Raw genomic sequence first — 17,155 nt, 5'->3', positions numbered from 1 at the left:
TGGCAGCTCATATTTCAGAGTAAATGGATTCCTGTAATTGGCTATAAAGCCTTTCTTGTCTTGAATTTATCTTAATTTTGCCTGGTTTTGTAGTAATCTGCCAAGGCTAATTATATATAAACACCATTTAAATACAGCACTGAAGTCAGGCTATGGTATTCTTCTACTGTGCCCACAGGCCTTGGGTGCTGCAGTACAGACTTGCACCTCTCCCGTGATCACAGATCACAGGACGTACATGATAAACACGCACACTGTGATGATTTCCACCCTGTCTTCTGGGTCTCTCTCGTGCTGAACACTGACACAGTCTGGTTGAAGGCTCCTACATCTCCCTCTATCGTGTACATTAGTAAAGAAAGTCAGATGTAGGAAAATAAGTTATTTATAATAAGATACGTAGCAGTTAGTATAAACTCTTCTACTACATCATTTATAACTTATCTGTAGAATTGGGAAGGGTTTCTTGTTCCAGCTTGAGATCTGTAAATGTAGATTTTACTGAAAATTCAAACAGTCAAAGCAGTTTTTCTTCCTGTGCTTTCTGAATTTCTTTACGTGCTCGCTCAAGTGTTAGAGGTGGGGATTTGTGATTCTTGATGTACTGCAAAAAAAAAAGTTAATACACAAATTTCTTTATTACATAGATAAATATTCCTAGTATTTAATAAATAACTTTGTGTCAAGATACCTGCACTTTTCTATACTAGCACCAGAAACTGATAGTTCTGTTGCAATATTAGAAAGATTCTTGCTCATCTGAGGACAGCTAAATGGCACAGCTGATGCTTATTCTTTCAAAACTATTGCCTCCAGTAAGATTTAGTCTTTGTTACTGTATAAACTCCTGACTTGTTTTTAATACAGGCACAAGCATTATAGTATTCTTCTATGAAGTAATATATTCAGTGATAATATGAACTTTATCTGATTAATGAATAATACACAAAAGCTGTTTGCTGCGACTCCTGGAAGCATTTGGAAAGGAATAAACTACCTATCCAGGCTGCTGCCTAGTCTATCACAGATACCTCTTTAGCCTCTTCCAGCGTATGGTAGTGGAACTTCTCCTGCTCTAGTGACTCCACGAGGGAGAAGTGAAGGTGGTGAATGTTCTCTACAAACTGCTGAGTCAGCATCAGGTGCTGTTTCAACATGGCGTTTAAAACCAGAGCTGACGGGCTGTATGCTGTCAGGGCTGCAAGAAAGGGAGAGTATGTCCTTTAGTGATATGTTGCAGGCAGGCAGTAAGGGCTAAGCAATCGAAGTAGGGGTTAGATGCATAAAATAGAGTAAAACAGAACGCTAAGAAACACGTTTTTCAGTACCTTCTACTGCATCGGTGCTGATGACATGACTGGCAATAGGTACTGGATCGATGTAGCTGTTTCCTACAGGCGGGTCGAGTACTGCGGAGGGGTTTGCTGTGTGCAGGAAAACGAGAGTTGCTGGATTCAGAGGGTGGGAAGGTTTAGCACCAGAACTCAGTTCATCTTCGTCAGTCTTTTGGGACATTGCTGTGGAGCCTAGCAAGGAGTTCTGTCAGCCAAAGAATGCTAAAATAGCTTTATGAGCTCCACAACTTCTTTATTCTTATGTGCACCACATGTGCCATTGTGGAAGGCATCTTTTCTAACCCAAGACAGAGTAAAAATAAAGGCTTTTGTACTTGAAGGAAGCTCCTGTTTTCAGGCACACCCGAGTTTCTATTTTCTCCTCCTTGAGTGTGGCAAGAAGTGGCTTTTACCACTTTTCCTTTCAGTAAAGGGAGGCAGGGAAGGAGCTACCTCTCAGAAACAGTAAAAGGTCATGTCTGTCTGTTCTAAATGGGGCCATAGTGCTTTCTCAATAAATACAGTGCAAAAAAGAACTCTATGATGGGTGATCACGTTAGTAACAATACAATAGTATTGTTTACAATAGTAAAGATACAATAAAAATGTTGAATTCTGTTTGAGAATATTACTCGGGCTGTTGGAAGAAACTGTCACTAACGCTACCTCATCCATCCAGAGTTGCTGTTGTGGTTTTTTTTAAGCAAAAAACAGTTCCAAGTTCTTATTCTGTTGTCCAATCCCAACCTTTCCTACAGAAAGCAGATCAAAGTCTTGGGCTTTAGAAAGTTTTTAGTTTAATGTCAGCTAGGGGAAAGCTAGTACTGAAACTAAGAACTCTATCAATGCCGACTAGGCTGGCATATAAAATATAAAAATTAAAAATTGCCTGAATAGGGTGATATCTCGTGAACTTACTCTTTGCCCAGCAATAGGTGAATGGAGGATCCACTGTCTGAACCGCAGTTTCTCTGACAGTTACTCTCTGTGCCTGGTTGTGCCGCTCTCTGGTAAATAAAGGTGACGATGCCGAAGATGGGTGTTTCCCAGAATACGTGCGGCTCTCAGAGTATTCCTCTGACATTTTCGAAACAGATTCCCTGTCTGTTGTAGACAGAGACCTTTCAAAGTCTTCAGAATATTCTGAATTAATGGTTCTCTCATCATGATCAAGATAATCCTGTTCGTGTTTATGAAAATCTGCAGAAACTCCACTTAAATGCTCAGAGATTTCAGCTTCAGTCACAGTTTTTTCAACATCCCCTTCAGAAGCATCATTCACACCAGTCACTGTACTTGTCATTTTAACAGAAGTTTGGTCTTTTTCCACCAGGAATGTATCTTTTTTTGGATTTCTGTTTGATTCTTGAGTAATTTGCATGTCTGTCCCCTGTAAACCAAACCAGCTGTATGTTAGGAGAATCAACAAAATATAACCTAGAATATGCCTCTATTATTCCTCATCTCTTCTGCTGCGTATCACTGTTAGCTACTACTTTATTAGTAAATAAAAAGGTTGCTCTTCTGTGTCACTGTGCAAACTGTGCAGTGCTGTTACATTGAGTAAGGAAATGCAGACACTAAAAAAATAATTCGATGAGGTTTCAGTAGACTGTAAAATCCTGATCTAACCCTTACAGCTAAGCGAGACATGCCCACACCTCAGGTCGCCTATGAGTAGAACAGAAGTATCCATTTTAGAATAGCCATCCTCCACCAAAGTAAGTCACAATGAAAATATGTGCTAGTAGGGAATTTCTACTTACTTTCTGCTTTAATTCTGCTGCCTCACTGGTGATATTTGGTGCCAAATCATCGAGGCTCAGGATATTCAGTCTGAAATCTGCAATCAAATGACAAATAGTCAGGAGAATTTGCATGAAAATTACAGTACGCTTTCCCTCAAGTGAGAAAAGTGGGGGGGGGGGGGGGGAAAATCGGTACTACATTCCCAGTTCAAAGTGTAATACTAAAAAGTAATAGCTGTCAGTCTCTCGAAATCTTTAACTTAGCAGCAGCTCTTTCTGAAGTTCCCTCCTTGGCCCATCAGTGGATCTGCTAATGCAAGTTCAAGAGATTCTTGCTGCCCCTCATTTACACTTATTCTCACTCAGACCCATTAGTACATTGTCCCACTGATATATGAAAATTATTGTAATTGTTTTAATCTCATAATTAAGTGTCACCCAGGGAAGCATCATAAAACTGAACTCATTAAATCAAAAGCCAAGAATAATACAAATATATTACACTAGAAAAAAGAAACATCAACATAATTCCTTTGATAAAGCCTTGGTTTATGTAAAGTTATACTACTGAATCCTTTCAAAGTGAGTATTTGGTCATTTTTATTAGTAAATTTATTAGTAGATTAGTAGTACAATTCATGCCAAGTCTACTGAGACAATATTTTAGAACTAACTTACCATTTGAGCTGCTACTGGTTGAATCTTCTGCATCATCTGCTTTTGAAAACAATTCATCTAATGATTTTATTTCACTTCTGTCACTGTCAAATGATATTTGGCTTTGTTTGGTGTTGCCTGTTGTAGGCAGAGTAACCTTTACAGTATTGTCTTTCATGGAAGAAGAGAGCGACTGAGATCTCGTATTATGCCGTACTGATGGGTTTCTGCTGGCTGTTGAAGGTGTTGGTGAATTAACTCTACCAAAACCACTTTTCTCTGAGTCTTTGCTATGAAAAGGAGATTTTTTAGATACCTCTGTCAGTGAAATTTCCTTATGAGATGGAGGAGGTGCTCCCGATGAAACCGGAGTCTTACTCTTTTGAAAAACATGAAAAAGAGATTTACATGTTACTTCATTTATTATGTGTAGAACACTGAAAGGGAAAACAAATTATAATGAGTAAACCCCAGTAATTTTAAAATGTGAATTGAAGTTAAATCATACCCTGAGCAAGCCACAAATGCAAAATTAAAATTTAATTTCTGGTGTTATCTAAATAAAAAGTGACCTACCAATTTGAAACAATTTCATAAACGCATAAATAAAAACACATAATCCAGTGAAGTCTGTATTTACCTTTCCACCCCATTTAGAATCACTTGCAACCACCCTCCCATTCTCATTTCCACTGGACAACTCCAACGAGCTCTCCATCAATTGTCTCATTTCCTCTTCATCACTATCCAAACCAAGCTGCTGTTTAACCATAACATTCTTTTTAGGACTTTGGATGCTTTCCTCTTCCTTAGAACAAGCATTATTGAGAGTCATATTTCCACTGGCAATAGCATAGTTCTTCAGATATTTCTTGCCCCTTGCACTACGGTCACGACTGGAGGCAGATGAGAAGGACTCTTCATCCAAAGGCTTCTGGCCCAAGTCAGTGTTTTGCAATTCCATCTGCTTTTTTCGATTCATGATTTTGCTTTCCAGTTGTGCCACTTTCCTCAGCGCTGAGCTCGACCGTGTGTGGGAAGCGTTACCCGGAGTGCTCTTGACTACATCTCTGCTCACTGTCTGCCCGGCGCTCCCCGAAGTCTGGCACCATGGGCTTCCAGGTACGTTTTCGTTGCGCACCTTTAGGAATCTACTGCGGCAGAACGGAGCTCTGCCAGGTTTCTCCAACTCTGTGTCAGCCACAGAGAGGCCGCTGCAGGAGCGAGGAAGGAGGCTGCAGCCGGCTGTGAGGGTTCTCCCGCGGGGACCATCGCTGTGTCCCTGCCAGAAGAGGATGCAAAGCGAAAAGCCCTCAGCGGCGGAGGCAGACGGCCCGGTTCAGCTCCCAGCCCCCCGGACCGCGCAGACGCCCCCGCTCCCCGCCGCCCTGCCCTCCTCCCGGCCTGTGCTGGGCCGCCTCCTCCCACTCCCGGTGTGGGCCCTCCCCACACGCGGCTCAAGCACCGGCCCGGGGGCAGACCGAGGGCGGCGGCCGGGCCAAGAGCTGCCCCCTCACCTGCCCTCCGCCCGCAGGCGCCCGCTGTGCCCGAGCGATCGCCGCCATCCGCGACGGAGCGCCCTGAGGCGGCGGCAACTCCTCTAGACCGCGGTCAGAGCGGTCGGCGCCGCACCGTATCCCGGAGACCGCGACTCCCCAACACCCCGCCCCCTCATTGGCTCCGCTCAGAGCCATCCCTCGCGCGCCAGCCAATCCTAAGAAGGCATACTGAGAGCGCCAACTACAAGCCCTAGCATGCACCTCGCCGCGCGGGTACGTGGCAGACCGCTCCTCCCTGGGGGGCGCTAAGCCAATCCGATCCCGTATCATAATAAATAAGGAAAGGGCAGCCAATCAGAGCCTGCCCTGGGAAGGCCGGGGCCCTGAAGGCGCGAAGCCGGCGTTGGTCGGAGGCGCGAGGCGGCGGCGGTGGTGTGAGGGCGGCGGCCATGGCCCTGCTCTTCAGGGCCGCACTGGATTTTTCACGGCATATTTCCAGGAGCAGTTTCTGGACGGAGGTTGGCCAAGCGCAGGAGGGTAGCGCCGAGGGGGCAGCGAGGCAGCAGCCGGTAACAGCCAGGAGCATGTGAGGTGGTGGGGAGGAAGTCTGGCGTAGTGACGGCACTCACTGACCCCACTGCCGTGTTGGTGCTGGCCTCATGGGACAACCAGCTGGGTGAAGAGGTGGATGAATTCTGAGCTCAAAGCAGACCTCGGGAGGTTTAAGCTCACAGCAGGGAAGTTTTATGGAGATCCAGTGTGAGATAAAGGTGTGTGGGAGTTGTTCAAAATACATTATGGGAACCATCTTGAGAGCTGGGTATTTGCCTTTATACATGTGCCGTGCATGGCAATAAAAATATTTTTTCTTTGCAAATGGAGAAAAATCTAAGTTTGACTACTCTACTAATATCCCCACAGGTCTACAACCTTGTGAAAATTCTAAATTTTATGCTATCTCCTCATGTTTTAAACCATTTAGTAACAAAGGGAAGTCTGGTCATTCAGTATACTGTGAAACATGAGCAGAAGATAGCCTGCGGTGGGGGATACGTTAAGATTTTTTCCTCAAACTTGTATCAGAAGAACCTAAGTGGAGATTCACATTACTACATTATGTTTGGTCAGTTTATTTCTTCATTACTAAAATACTGGCACTGCTGTTGTGCAGTTCTTCAAAGATGGTTGTGGAAATGGTGGAAAAACATAAAAGAAAATTAATGATCCAACAGTGAGGAAACCCACTGATTGGGATGATCGAATCCAAATTGATGATCCGAATTACATCAACCTGAGGTAATTTGCTCTCCTTATTTTGCCTTAGTGGATTATTTCATTCCTACTTAATACACATTTGATATAGTTGAACTGTGGACTGTTTTTATTTTCTTAATCTTCCTGTGTTTGTTTTTTTTTTCTGAAGGATTGGGATGAACCTGAATACATTACGGACACTAGCGCTGAGAAACCTGAAGATTGGGATGATGCTGTGAATGGAGAATGGTATTATCCTATGGTCAAGAACCTCTATACAGAGCATAAATAATCTCATAAGCCTAGCTATGGATAACACTTTAAGCAACTTTTCTTTGCCTGACTGTATTCAGAACATGTGGTTTATCCCAGGGGGAATGGAAACGAAGGCAGGTTGATAACCCATATTACAGAGGAGTTTGGCCTCATCCACAGATTGACAATCCAAATTACTCGCCAGACTCCAGTGTCTACGGATTTGAAAATATTAGCATCATTGGACTAGATGTCTGGCAGGTGAAGTGCCTTTACTGGAAAAGAAAACCTTTTTTCTCACTGTGTATGTAGCAATCTGTTTACCCTCTCCATATAAACATTATCTGTTGGTTTGGGATTTTAGGGACTTATGTCTTTAACTTGCTTATATGTAAATATGTGTACAAAATTGAAAAATCTGTAAAACAGACTGATCTTCTCTTGTAGTTACTGTTTGGATGATAATCATCTACAGGTAATTGAGGGGCCTAAACTAATTTGTGTAATTATTGTAAAGCATGACTTGCTCCATCTGACTTGAGGTGCATTTACTGAGGCTTCGGGCAGCTCAGTGACCCCTGATTTACCCAAAGATTAATGAGGAGAAAACTGCCCTCCAGGGTGCCTCTGAGATCTTCCTCTCTCGGTGATGAGACTGAAAACTTCTTAAAAGTGCAGTGAAGTACCTAAAGTTAAAACAAGTTCTTTAGATTCTTGAAAACAGGTGCCCAAAAAGAGAGAATTCTTCATCAAATTCTGAAAAAATCTATGGGGTTCTTACATGATTACTCTATGTTGAATATATGATAAAAAAGTACTGTTAAAAAAAGAAAAGAGGGATGAAGACACTTAAGAAAACAAAGAGGCATCCTCATTTTTTTCCCTATTCCTTCAAAGGTGAGAGCTGACAGTTTTTGGCAAGTTCTTGATAACAGATGATGAGGTTTATGCAGAAGACTGGAGATGAAACATGGGGAGAGAGAAATGAAGGTAACATGAAATTCTTTTGTCTGTCTTGGTTCTTTATTACCACATTTTAAACATGCCCTGTCTAATCTCATCAAGAACCTATTGGTGCGTAAAAATGAAGTCTTAATATTTAGAGTCCTGAAAAGAGCAGGAGAGAGAAGGGGTTACAGAAGAAAAATACTTTGAGTAACAGTTTAAGAAAAAGCTAGAGAGAAAAAAAGAATGTGGAAAGTAATGCTGTTGAGAAGGAGGAGCTTTAATTGTTATTTGGAGGAAGCTCACGTTATTTTCACTTAAATCACTTAGGGATTTTTGCACTTAAGGATTTTGATGTTTTGTTAACAGCTTGTGGAAAGCTTCGCCAATAGAGTTGTACTAAAACAGGATTTTTTACAAAATTCAACATTAAATTTTGTAATTGGTTTCAGTTATTTTTAATAAAAATACCATAAAAGTAGTTAAATTCTATATAGAAAAGGTTAATTACTTTTTTTATTAACTGTATCTTTAACACTGCTAAAATGTATTCAAACCACCTGTAATAAAGCACTAGGTTTTGGAACTGTTTTACACTTTCATGCTTTAATAGTAAATGTAAAATTCATGCTCACTTTTGTTGAGGAAGTATCATAATAAGCTTTTTATGATGTTTCATTGAAAGGTTTGGCGTTTCAGGTGCGTGAAGCGTGTTTCACAACATACTTCACACTGCAGAGGAGATAAGCTCTGCTAAGCTGCTGCAGTAACTGTGCACCTGGCAGGGTTTTGGGGATTACCGCGGCTCCTGGCACTTCTGCCATTGCTCATCTGCTGACAGAACGTTCTAGCGCTCAGCCTCGGTGTGGGACCTGAGGGACAGTGGTCTGTCCATCCACAAATCCGTGAAATTTAAATGTGTTCAGTCAATCTTCTTCCCTTCAAAAAAATCTGAAATTAATACATACACTGCCTGGATGCTGCCTTAAATTTTTTTTTTCTAATATGGCGGTGGGGGGAAGAATTTGAAACAGTGAAGGATGAGCCTATTTTTCTGTCTGACCTGTCTTGTAACCTTATTCAGTCACTTCCTTCATCCCTTCTCAGGTCCTTCCAGTCTTCCGTGTTTCCTTCCCCCCCTCCAAGAACTAATGCTATCAATTTAGCAGAAGCTGAAGCCATCCTTCCAGCGCCAATGGCTTTGCATTTACTTCTGGACTACACCAGCACGCAGACCTTGCTGGGGTAAGGAGAGAGGGAGCGGGAGGATCCGTGGAAGCCCCAGTTTCTTGCCTGTGGAGTGGCTGAGGTTGAGTTCTTTAGCTTCTGCTTGTCCAAGTGCTGTCCCTTGTAAAACAATCCTAATAACACTGTGAAGAACTTGGAAAACTATTGAGATACACTGTAATGCCCTTTACACGTTCCTGTTTATTTATCTTTTATATGACCACAATGATTTAGTGTCGTTCAGTCTGATGTTTGATATTTACACATTCCAGGCAGGGATTTGTTAACTTTGAATATTGATTGCAAACCAGAGGAAGCTTAATGTAGCGAAGTCTGTTTTGACAAGGTTTAGAGTAATAAAGTAAAATAACTAGGTTTGTCCAGGAGAAAGCTGGATGCGGGTCATCCAGCTAAAAGGTCGAGCGGTTACCTGGAAGAATATTCCTCAGGGCAGCTGCCGTCTCCCGGAGACCTACTTTGTCCCTAAGTAGGTAGGTCAGGGCCAGCCTCCCCGAGGCGGCGGGAGGCGACCATGGCCGGGAGCAGAGCGGCTGCGGGCAGCAGGGGCTGAGCGGCGGCGGGGTGGGGAGCGCCTGCCGGGGACAGATAAAGCCTCGCCCGCTTTGTTCCGCCTCCCCTCAGCCGCCCCGACCGACTCCCCGGCGGCGGCCCAGCAGGCCCCGGCCCCCGCCCGCCCAGGCCCGGCCCAGCGGGGCCGCGCGGTGCCAGGCGCGGCCGGGCGGCCTCCCGCCGCCGCTCGCCCCGCCTTCCCCCCGCCCCGGCCGCTGCCCGAATCATTGGGAGGAAGATGGCGGCGCTCATCCCCCTCAGCCAGCAGGTAACCGGTCGGACGCTGCCGGGAGGGGACAGCCGGGGGCGGCTGAGGGGAGACGCGGCCCTCTGGGCCCGGCGGCTGAGCGCCGATCGGGGAAGGCGGAGCGGGCCCTCCCTGCTGCGGGTCCCGCTCCCGCAGGCGGGTGCCGCCGGGGCCGGGTCGGCGCTGGGGCATAGGCCCTGCCTCTCCCGTCCGCCGGGGGGGGGGCTCGGCCCGCGGGCGGGGAGCGGGTCGGTGCGCGGCGGGGAGCAGGCCCCGGACGGGGGCGGCTGGCCCCCCGCCGTCGGGCCGGGGCTGAGCCTGCCGGGGCAGGCGCCGGTTCTGTGGGGGTACAAAAGGCGCTGGCGCCCTCCCCTGATGGAGGCCCCGGAGCTGCCCCCCTGGGGAAGGGCAGCGCCGAGGCGTTCTGGATGCTTTCTCTCCCCGGCTGCAGCTCCTGGGGCTGGGCCGCGGGCATTCCGGCGGTCTGAGGTGCGGGGCTGGGGCTCGCCCTCTGCTCCGGACTCTCCGAATTTGGTCGCGTCACCCTATTTTCCTACTTGTAAGGCAGGGTTAATGTCGCCTTTTGCTGTCGGGGTGTCATGACTGTGCTTAATACTTGGGAGGTGCACAAGTAGCGTGGCCATAGCGCGGGTGCGCCAGGAAGGAACTCGGAATGAAGGAGTGAAAAAGAGGTTTTTCACCCATCAGCGGGAGAATGAGGGTTCTGAGGGGAGGGGAAGACCCTGGACCTTGGAGCTTATCTCGCACAAGGAGCACAGCGTGCCTCTGGGAGAGGCTGGGCTTCGAGCTCTGCTCTCATGTTTGGGATCCTTGAGTAGATTATTGTTGTTAAAAGTTTTTTGATTAATTTCTCACCCAAATAACTTAAACCTGAACAGTGTGATCACTGTTTATTCTTTCCCATATTCCTGTGAAGACAGTCAGTTTACTTATTTCTTTGGAAACAAAAGCAGCACCACCCCACCACCTTCCAAGGCCTTGAAATTAAAACTATTTTCTACACTGTGGCCTGGCCAGTCAGGAATTCAGAACGACTGCCATTGATATGTTCAAGTTATTTAAATTTATCAATTTCATTTTAATAATGGACTTTTATTTGTGATACTCTGAAAATTTGTCTTTCAATGGAGTTATGTGATACTTGGGTAATATGTAATTTCCTGTGTGTCCTATCAAGAGAGCACACTGCTTTTTAGCTTCTGAATAGCAGTAGGAGTCCTGTTTAACATCTCTCTAATTAAATGAACGTGTTCAGAAACATCTGAAAACATCCATGCACATGCAGACTGTTACCAAAAGTTTTCAAGAGCAGTCATGTGGTGCAAAATATATATGTAGAATAACCTCTGGACTTGAAAGAGTTTGTTGTGGAATTTCTATCTTCTATAGTACATTGACAAAATATATCAAATATTTATTATAGTAGAAATCCTGCTTCTGTGTTGTTTACATTCTAATTGATATTTGAGAGACTGGCATCAGTGGCATTTTATTTTGTATAACATAATACATTATCTTTAGGGAACAGCGCCGTGTTCTGTGAACGTATCAGTTATTTTGACGTACTATTTTAGAGCTTACTTACTGGAAGCATTCTAGTTTTCAAACTTTTTTTTTTTACTATATTGAACTAACAAGAGTAACCTAGCTGTAATCCGAGCAGTAAACAGAATTTTCCTGGATATTAATAAATTTCCTCTTTTAATAGTCTCAGTTTCATGATTAATACAGAGATACATGCTGGTTATGACAAATGCCAGAACTGGTATTAAAAGGAATAGGAGATGTTACATATGCTGTCAGGTTGAAGCATGTTCACTGAGAAAGATATAAAATAAGAATATTGGTAGCAAGATATTCCCTCAGGGGTCAATACTTGGACCAATTTTGTTCAATATATTCATTAATGACCTAGATGAGGGGACAGAGTGTATCCTCAGCAAGTTTGCTGATGATACCAAGCTGGGAGGGGTGGCCGACACTCCAGAGGGCCGTGCTGCCATCCAGCGTGACCTGGACAGGCTGGAGAGCTGGGCAGAGAAGAACCTAATGAGGTTCAACAAAAGCAAGTGTAGGGTCCTGCACCTGGGAAGGAAGAATGCCAAGCACCAGTATAGTTTAGGGGCGGACATGCTGGGAAGCAGCTCTGAGGAGAAGGACCTGGGGGTCCTGGTAGACAGCAAATTATCCATGAGCCAGCAGTGTGCCCTTGTCGCCAAGAAGGCCAATGGCATCCTGGGCTGCATAGGGAAGACTGTGGCCAGTAGGTCGAGGGAGGTCATTCTTCCCCTCTACTCTGCACTGGTGAGGCCACAACTGGAGTACTGTGTCCAGTTCTGGGCTCCCCAGTTCAAGAGGGACAGGGAACTACTGGAGCGAGTCCAGCGTAGGGCAACCAAGATGATTGTGGGACTGGAGGACCTCCCTTATGAGGAAAGGCTGAAAGAGCTGGGACTCTTTAGCCTGGAGAAGAGAAGGTTGAGGGGGGACGTGATTAATGTTTACAAGTACCTAAAGGGTGGGTTTAAGGAGGACGGAGCCAGGCTCTTTTCAATGGTTCCCAGCGACAGGACAAGGGGCAATGGGCGCAAGCTAGAACATAGGAAGTTCCGTTCAAATACACGGAAAAACTTCTTTACGGTGAGGGTGACAGAGCACTGGAACAGGCTGCCCAGGGAGGTTGTGGAGTCCCCTTCTCTGGAGATTTTCAAGGCCCGCCTGGATGCAGCCCTGAGGGATGTGCTTTAGGCAACCCTGCTCTAGCAGGGGAGTTGGACTAGATGATCTCTAGAGGTCCCTTCCAACTCTGAAGATTCCGTGATTCCGTGATATTAGGAGCTATAACCGATATGGGCAATTCAAGCATGTGAAAGTGTTTAATCATATTTGTTGCCATAAATCAATTTTATTATGGTTCTATTCTATGAAATTATGGGTTTTATTATTTTTTATGAAAGATAATTTACATGTCTAAATTACAGTATTCAAACTATTTAACATTTCAGCTGTCTGTTTCACCTGGCTATGCATAAACCCAGTTGAAGAGCAAGCATGTAAAATCAGTTCTTGGGGTTAAACAACAACTGAAACTGGATTTGATTTACCTTTGGTAACTTTATTTTCTTGAATATTTGATCACCTTATCAGTGGTCTTTCCACTGTGCCGGGCATGTTCAACCTATAGCCTCTGGAGGTTGTGGAGAATTAAGTTAGAGATACTGGGACAGCGCAGATCATTTTGTAGCTTGGTCTTCTGAGACAACTCGGGATACCCGGGAAGTAGAGTAAGGGCAAAGGTAATCTTTCTGGGGCAGCAGCAACCTTCTTTTGGCTCTGATCTTTGTGGAACACCTTGTTTTCTCCCCTTTCACAGTACCTATTTTCATCCATCTTATGATGTGACAAGAGTGGTTGAACAGGAGGACAGCAAGGAAAATAGTTCACCTGATCCAGGGTTCTCTGTGGCCTGGAGATGACCTCAGGAAAGGGGGCCGCTAGGAACTGGCTTTATTAATTGTTCTGGTGGCAGCAGCTTATGCCTGCCTTTTTCCCAGACCCGTGTTAAGGGACGTGGAGGTGTATCCATGTGCGTGTACCGCATACCACAAATGCAGTGTACCAGATCTGCTCTGAGAGTGCAAGTTTGAGTCTTGAACTTTGAATTTGTACAGGAAATCAACTTAGAGATGAAACAAGGCACCAGGGTTCTGAAGCATCTGTTTGGGAGGTGGCATAAAGTGTTTATCATAGGTGACGGTTTTGGGAATATGGAGTAGGCATAGAAACCAGAGGGTTGTTAACCTGTAAGTCAGACTGAACAGCTGTACAATAGGTTATATATCCTTTGACCACTCACCAACTGCAAACTCTTTTTCAAAGTGTTTTTCATGTCGGTGTTTGCCAGCATTGACGCTGTCTTGTGTAGGTTCTTCATCAGCAGTTGTCATCAAATTAGAGAATCCTCTTGAATAATAGTGATGTAGTCACATGTGGTGATGGGTAGATGTGCAGCTATGCTATTTTTATCACTTGAGCCCATTTTGTCTGGTCTGCTTCATCACAGAGATGCAGTCATTTAGGTAAATCGGTCAGGGAGGCTTAATCTTTGTAAAATTCTGCAAGTAGATGAAGTGCTTTCCAGCAGCACTTGGATGAATATATTGCTGTAGAAGAAACTTCACAGCATTTAAGCACATCCCCCCTGGCTTCCTGCCACCTCTGTCAGGTAAGTCAGCTGTATGCCATGGCTGACAATATCAAATGAGGATGACAAGGATGGCTGGTGGTGGGATGAGATCATGCAACACTGCTGCTGGAGTGGTTTGCTCTGGATCTTGGTATGAATCCAATGTCTGCGTGCTGCAGGATGCTCGCCAAATTAGTTAGAGCAGCTTGTAGTTGGTCTTTGGCAGCTTCTCTGAGCTTTCTGATCAACGAGAGGTATATAGTTTGGTGATGGTTGGCTAAAACGTAGTAGATTTTATTCCGAGTTGAACAGACTATTTCCTGCTTGGATGTTTTCTCTGAATGATGTGTTTCCTACTTTGGACAGAAACATGGTGCTTATCTATGCTGATTGTTTACAAGCCAGCAAAAAGATGAGTCAGATTTATGAGTTGTGGTTGCAAGTTTCATCTTCTGAACTCCTGTCCACTACTGAAGAGCAAGAGCTTCTAGAGGGTACTGATGTTGGAGAATGCAGCAGCTTGTTTTGTTGATGGATATAAGTGAAGTACATTTAAGATGCTTAGGAAACTTCTGAAAAACATGTTTTCTCTAGCCAAGTAGAACTACTCATCTTCAAAGAGTCTGTGTATTTGCGTTTGGTTAATAGGGTTTAGTTATTTTGGATAGCTCCTTAAATCAAGATTTGGCATGTTTACTGTAAACTTACAGGAAGATTCTCTTTGTGTAAAATAAAATTTCGTGCTCTTCATTGGTCTTTTCTTTCATCATATTTCTGTCTCCCTTGCCCTCAGCATAGGAAGAACACCCAGAAATCCGTGTGGATGACAAGGAAGAAGGTAGCATTTGGGAGGTGACACACCAATGATCACAGTTAGTGCGAAATAATCGTTCGTCAGGTGTCTGACTTATGTCCTGTAGGTGGAGAGCAGTCGTCCAAGCAGGCTTTGGGATGTTTCAACATCTCTGTGTCTCACCTATTAAACTGTGCATTACTGAGTTGTTTTGTTGCTTGTTTTTAAGGCTTTTGATTCTTCTAAGGGATGACTTCTTTGAGACTGGATTGTAACGGTTTTGCTCTTGACATTGAGCGTGGAGAACGGTGCGGAGGTATAACCTACGCATGGCTAGAACTTGTGTGGCAATTGTAGGAGACGAGTGAGAAGATGGGTGTTGGGGCTTCCACCTCTTCGGGCGTTTCAGTTCCCATTTGCTTGGAATGTCAGCAAGAGGGATGAGGAATCTGCTTGTTCAGTGTCCTGAAAGGGCAGGGCCCACCTTTGTGTCTGCTGCTTTGGTGTAATGCAGTGATGACACCAAGGTGAAATCTTCAAACAACATTGCCAGAGAATTCTGACATTTGTTAATTAACTACTCATTCTATTTTTTTTAACTCTGTTTCAGTTCAAGATCCTAGCCCTGACAATGTATAAACACAGGCATATTTTGATACCAGGGCTTGCTCTGTGTGTGTCTGTTCATAATTGTCTGCTGAAAATATTCCATAAGTATGTTTACAATGCAGGAGGTAGCCAAGTCAGCATTATGTTGAAAACTCTGCCTTTGATATCAGTGTTCTCAAACTGTGATCTGAAATACTTTGGCAAATAGTTCAAAGCTGTTCTGCAAAACCTTATTACCATAAAGTGTTGTTAATTAAAAGTGCAAGTATAAGTATGAGTGCTGGTGAATAAGAAGTTTTAAGAGGTGACAGTAGTCTGTTGGCTGCAAGTTTTGAGGGTTCGCTGTTACTCACACTTAGATTTGAAGTATCCAGTTTGGAACACAGCAAATTAACCTACCGTTCTATATTTTTGGTAGAAGTAATACACAAAATACTATACGCTTTTTTTTCTGTCAATCCCTAAAGGTGGGCTGTCTGTAATTGCAGTTCATTCTTCGTTTTCTTAATGTTTCTCTTATTTTTCAGTTTTCTACTGGGAATCCATTATACGAAACTTATTACAAACAGGTAGGTTCTTAAAAAAAGTAATTTAAAAATAAAGTGCATTTTCCTCTTCCCCAAGATTTCCCTCTTTCCTTTCCCCACTGCGGTGCTAAACTTCCGAAAGTTCTCTCTGCGCAGTGGTAATGCATACTTCTGTAACTTCTTTTGACCTAGAGAGAAGAGATGTTTCATTTGTTGCCTCTGCTTTCGTGACAGACATGCTTCAATTGAGTGGGAATTTTTATCTTTCAGGTAGATCCAACATATACGGGGAGAGTTGGGGCAAGTGAAGCTGCGCTTTTTCTTAAAAAATCCGGTCTCTCTGATATTATCCTTGGAAAAGTAAGTTGAAGGAATTGGATAATGCAGTAATTACGTGTGTGCTTGCTTAAGTGCAGCTAACATTGAGCAGACGGGGTTTGCAAAACGGAGCTGGGTGGAATGCAAATCAGATCCATGGAGCAGTAGGTTAACCACGGATTGGGAGTAGCTCCAAGGGATTGTTCTGAGTTTCACAGGAATCTAAAAGGAAAAATCATCTCTTGTGTGACATTTTTGTTGTTAACTTGAGAATTAAGGAGCATTGTATGTCATAACTTGAAAGCTGCAATGAACAGTTCAAGAAGACATAAAATATGGACTGTTGAGATGAGTTAAGTTTTATCTTAAAATCACAATGGCTTTTATTTCATATCTCCGCAGATATGGGATTTGGCTGACCCGGAGGGTAAAGGATACTTGGATAAACAAGTAAGTGAAATGTGCCTGTAGACTGCTTGTGTTACCTTCCACAAATTAGCCTTGTTTCAAGAAAACCCTGATAGCAATAGTAGTTATCATTAGCTTTTTTTCTTTTAAGTTTTTGTTTATAAGGTGAGTGTTTTTTCCTAGTCCTGCTCATATCCAAGTATATTATACTTGGTGAGGCTGCTGGAGGAATTTGGATCTAATTTTCTGTTTCTTTCGTTTTGTACATAACCAGTGTGTGTGTATATTTCACAAATACAAACGGTGATTTTAAGATTTATTTTAGAAGTCTTGCATGAAAAAATATAACTAGCATTACTAAAAATGGCTTGGAATATCAAATACCAAGTTGTCGATATAGAGATTTTTTTTAAAAAAAAACATTATTAATTTTGAAGAAAAACTGCTGAAATCTTCTTAGTTATGGGAGAGTACTTCTTAAAAACTAGCTTTGAAGTTTTCTGAGCTTTTTTCCATGTTATTGTAAAGTTTTGCCTGAATCATCTTTAAAAGCAGTG

At 43.7% G+C, this 17,155-nt stretch overlaps 2 protein-coding genes and 1 pseudogene across 9 annotated transcripts in view; 2 read left to right on the top strand and 1 right to left on the bottom strand.

Annotated features, from left to right (window-relative positions):
• Positions 1 to 118: 118 nt before the first annotated feature.
• On the bottom strand, positions 119 to 5,398 carry C22H19orf44 (chromosome 22 C19orf44 homolog). Its single transcript, XM_054182282.1, has 8 exons — positions 5,257 to 5,398; positions 4,380 to 5,021; positions 3,761 to 4,118; positions 3,101 to 3,177; positions 2,253 to 2,724; positions 1,329 to 1,526; positions 1,032 to 1,198; positions 119 to 604 (listed from the first exon to the last, which is right to left on the bottom strand). The coding sequence occupies exons 1-8, from the start codon at positions 5,302 to 5,304 to the stop codon at positions 518 to 520; spliced, it is 2,049 nt and encodes a 682-aa protein (XP_054038257.1). The 5' UTR covers positions 5,305 to 5,398; the 3' UTR covers positions 119 to 517.
• On the top strand, positions 5,393 to 8,094 carry LOC128900793 (calreticulin-like; annotated as a pseudogene).
• Positions 8,095 to 9,643: 1,549 nt separating this feature from the next.
• EPS15L1 (epidermal growth factor receptor pathway substrate 15 like 1) overlaps positions 9,644 to 17,155 on the top strand; it is a 43,822-nt gene continuing 36,310 nt past the window's right edge. For all 8 annotated transcript variants that reach the window (XM_054182275.1, XM_054182274.1, XM_054182273.1 and 5 more), the window contains exons 1-4: positions 9,644 to 9,757; positions 15,873 to 15,918; positions 16,147 to 16,232; positions 16,593 to 16,640. In XM_054182275.1, coding sequence (XP_054038250.1) covers positions 9,728 to 9,757; positions 15,873 to 15,918; positions 16,147 to 16,232; positions 16,593 to 16,640 — 210 coding nt within the window. In that variant the 5' untranslated portion in view covers positions 9,644 to 9,727. The remainder of the gene's footprint in view (positions 9,758 to 15,872; positions 15,919 to 16,146; positions 16,233 to 16,592; positions 16,641 to 17,155) is intronic.

The sequence above is a fragment of the Rissa tridactyla genome, chromosome 22 (assembly GCF_028500815.1).
Source record: "Rissa tridactyla isolate bRisTri1 chromosome 22, bRisTri1.patW.cur.20221130, whole genome shotgun sequence".
NCBI classification, from domain to species: Eukaryota; Metazoa; Chordata; class Aves; order Charadriiformes; family Laridae; genus Rissa; species Rissa tridactyla.
Note: the sequence above shows the minus strand (reverse complement) of the source record. Positions and strands in the feature narration are given on the sequence as shown.

What these genes read in the sequence shown, in the direction of transcription:
- C22H19orf44 (XM_054182282.1), bottom strand. Translation starts at nt 5,304, where the DNA reads ATGGCGGCGATCGCTCGGGCACAGCGGGCGCCTGCGGGCGGAGGGCAG. An exon ending in CGCCTGCGGGCGGAGGGCAG is followed by an intron (nt 5,022 to 5,256) that starts GTGAGGGGGCAG and finishes CTCTTCTGGCAG; the next exon opens with GGACACAGCGATGGTCCCCG. An exon ending in ATTCTAAATGGGGTGGAAAG is followed by an intron (nt 4,119 to 4,379) that starts GTAAATACAGAC and finishes GTTTTTCAAAAG; the next exon opens with AGTAAGACTCCGGTTTCATC.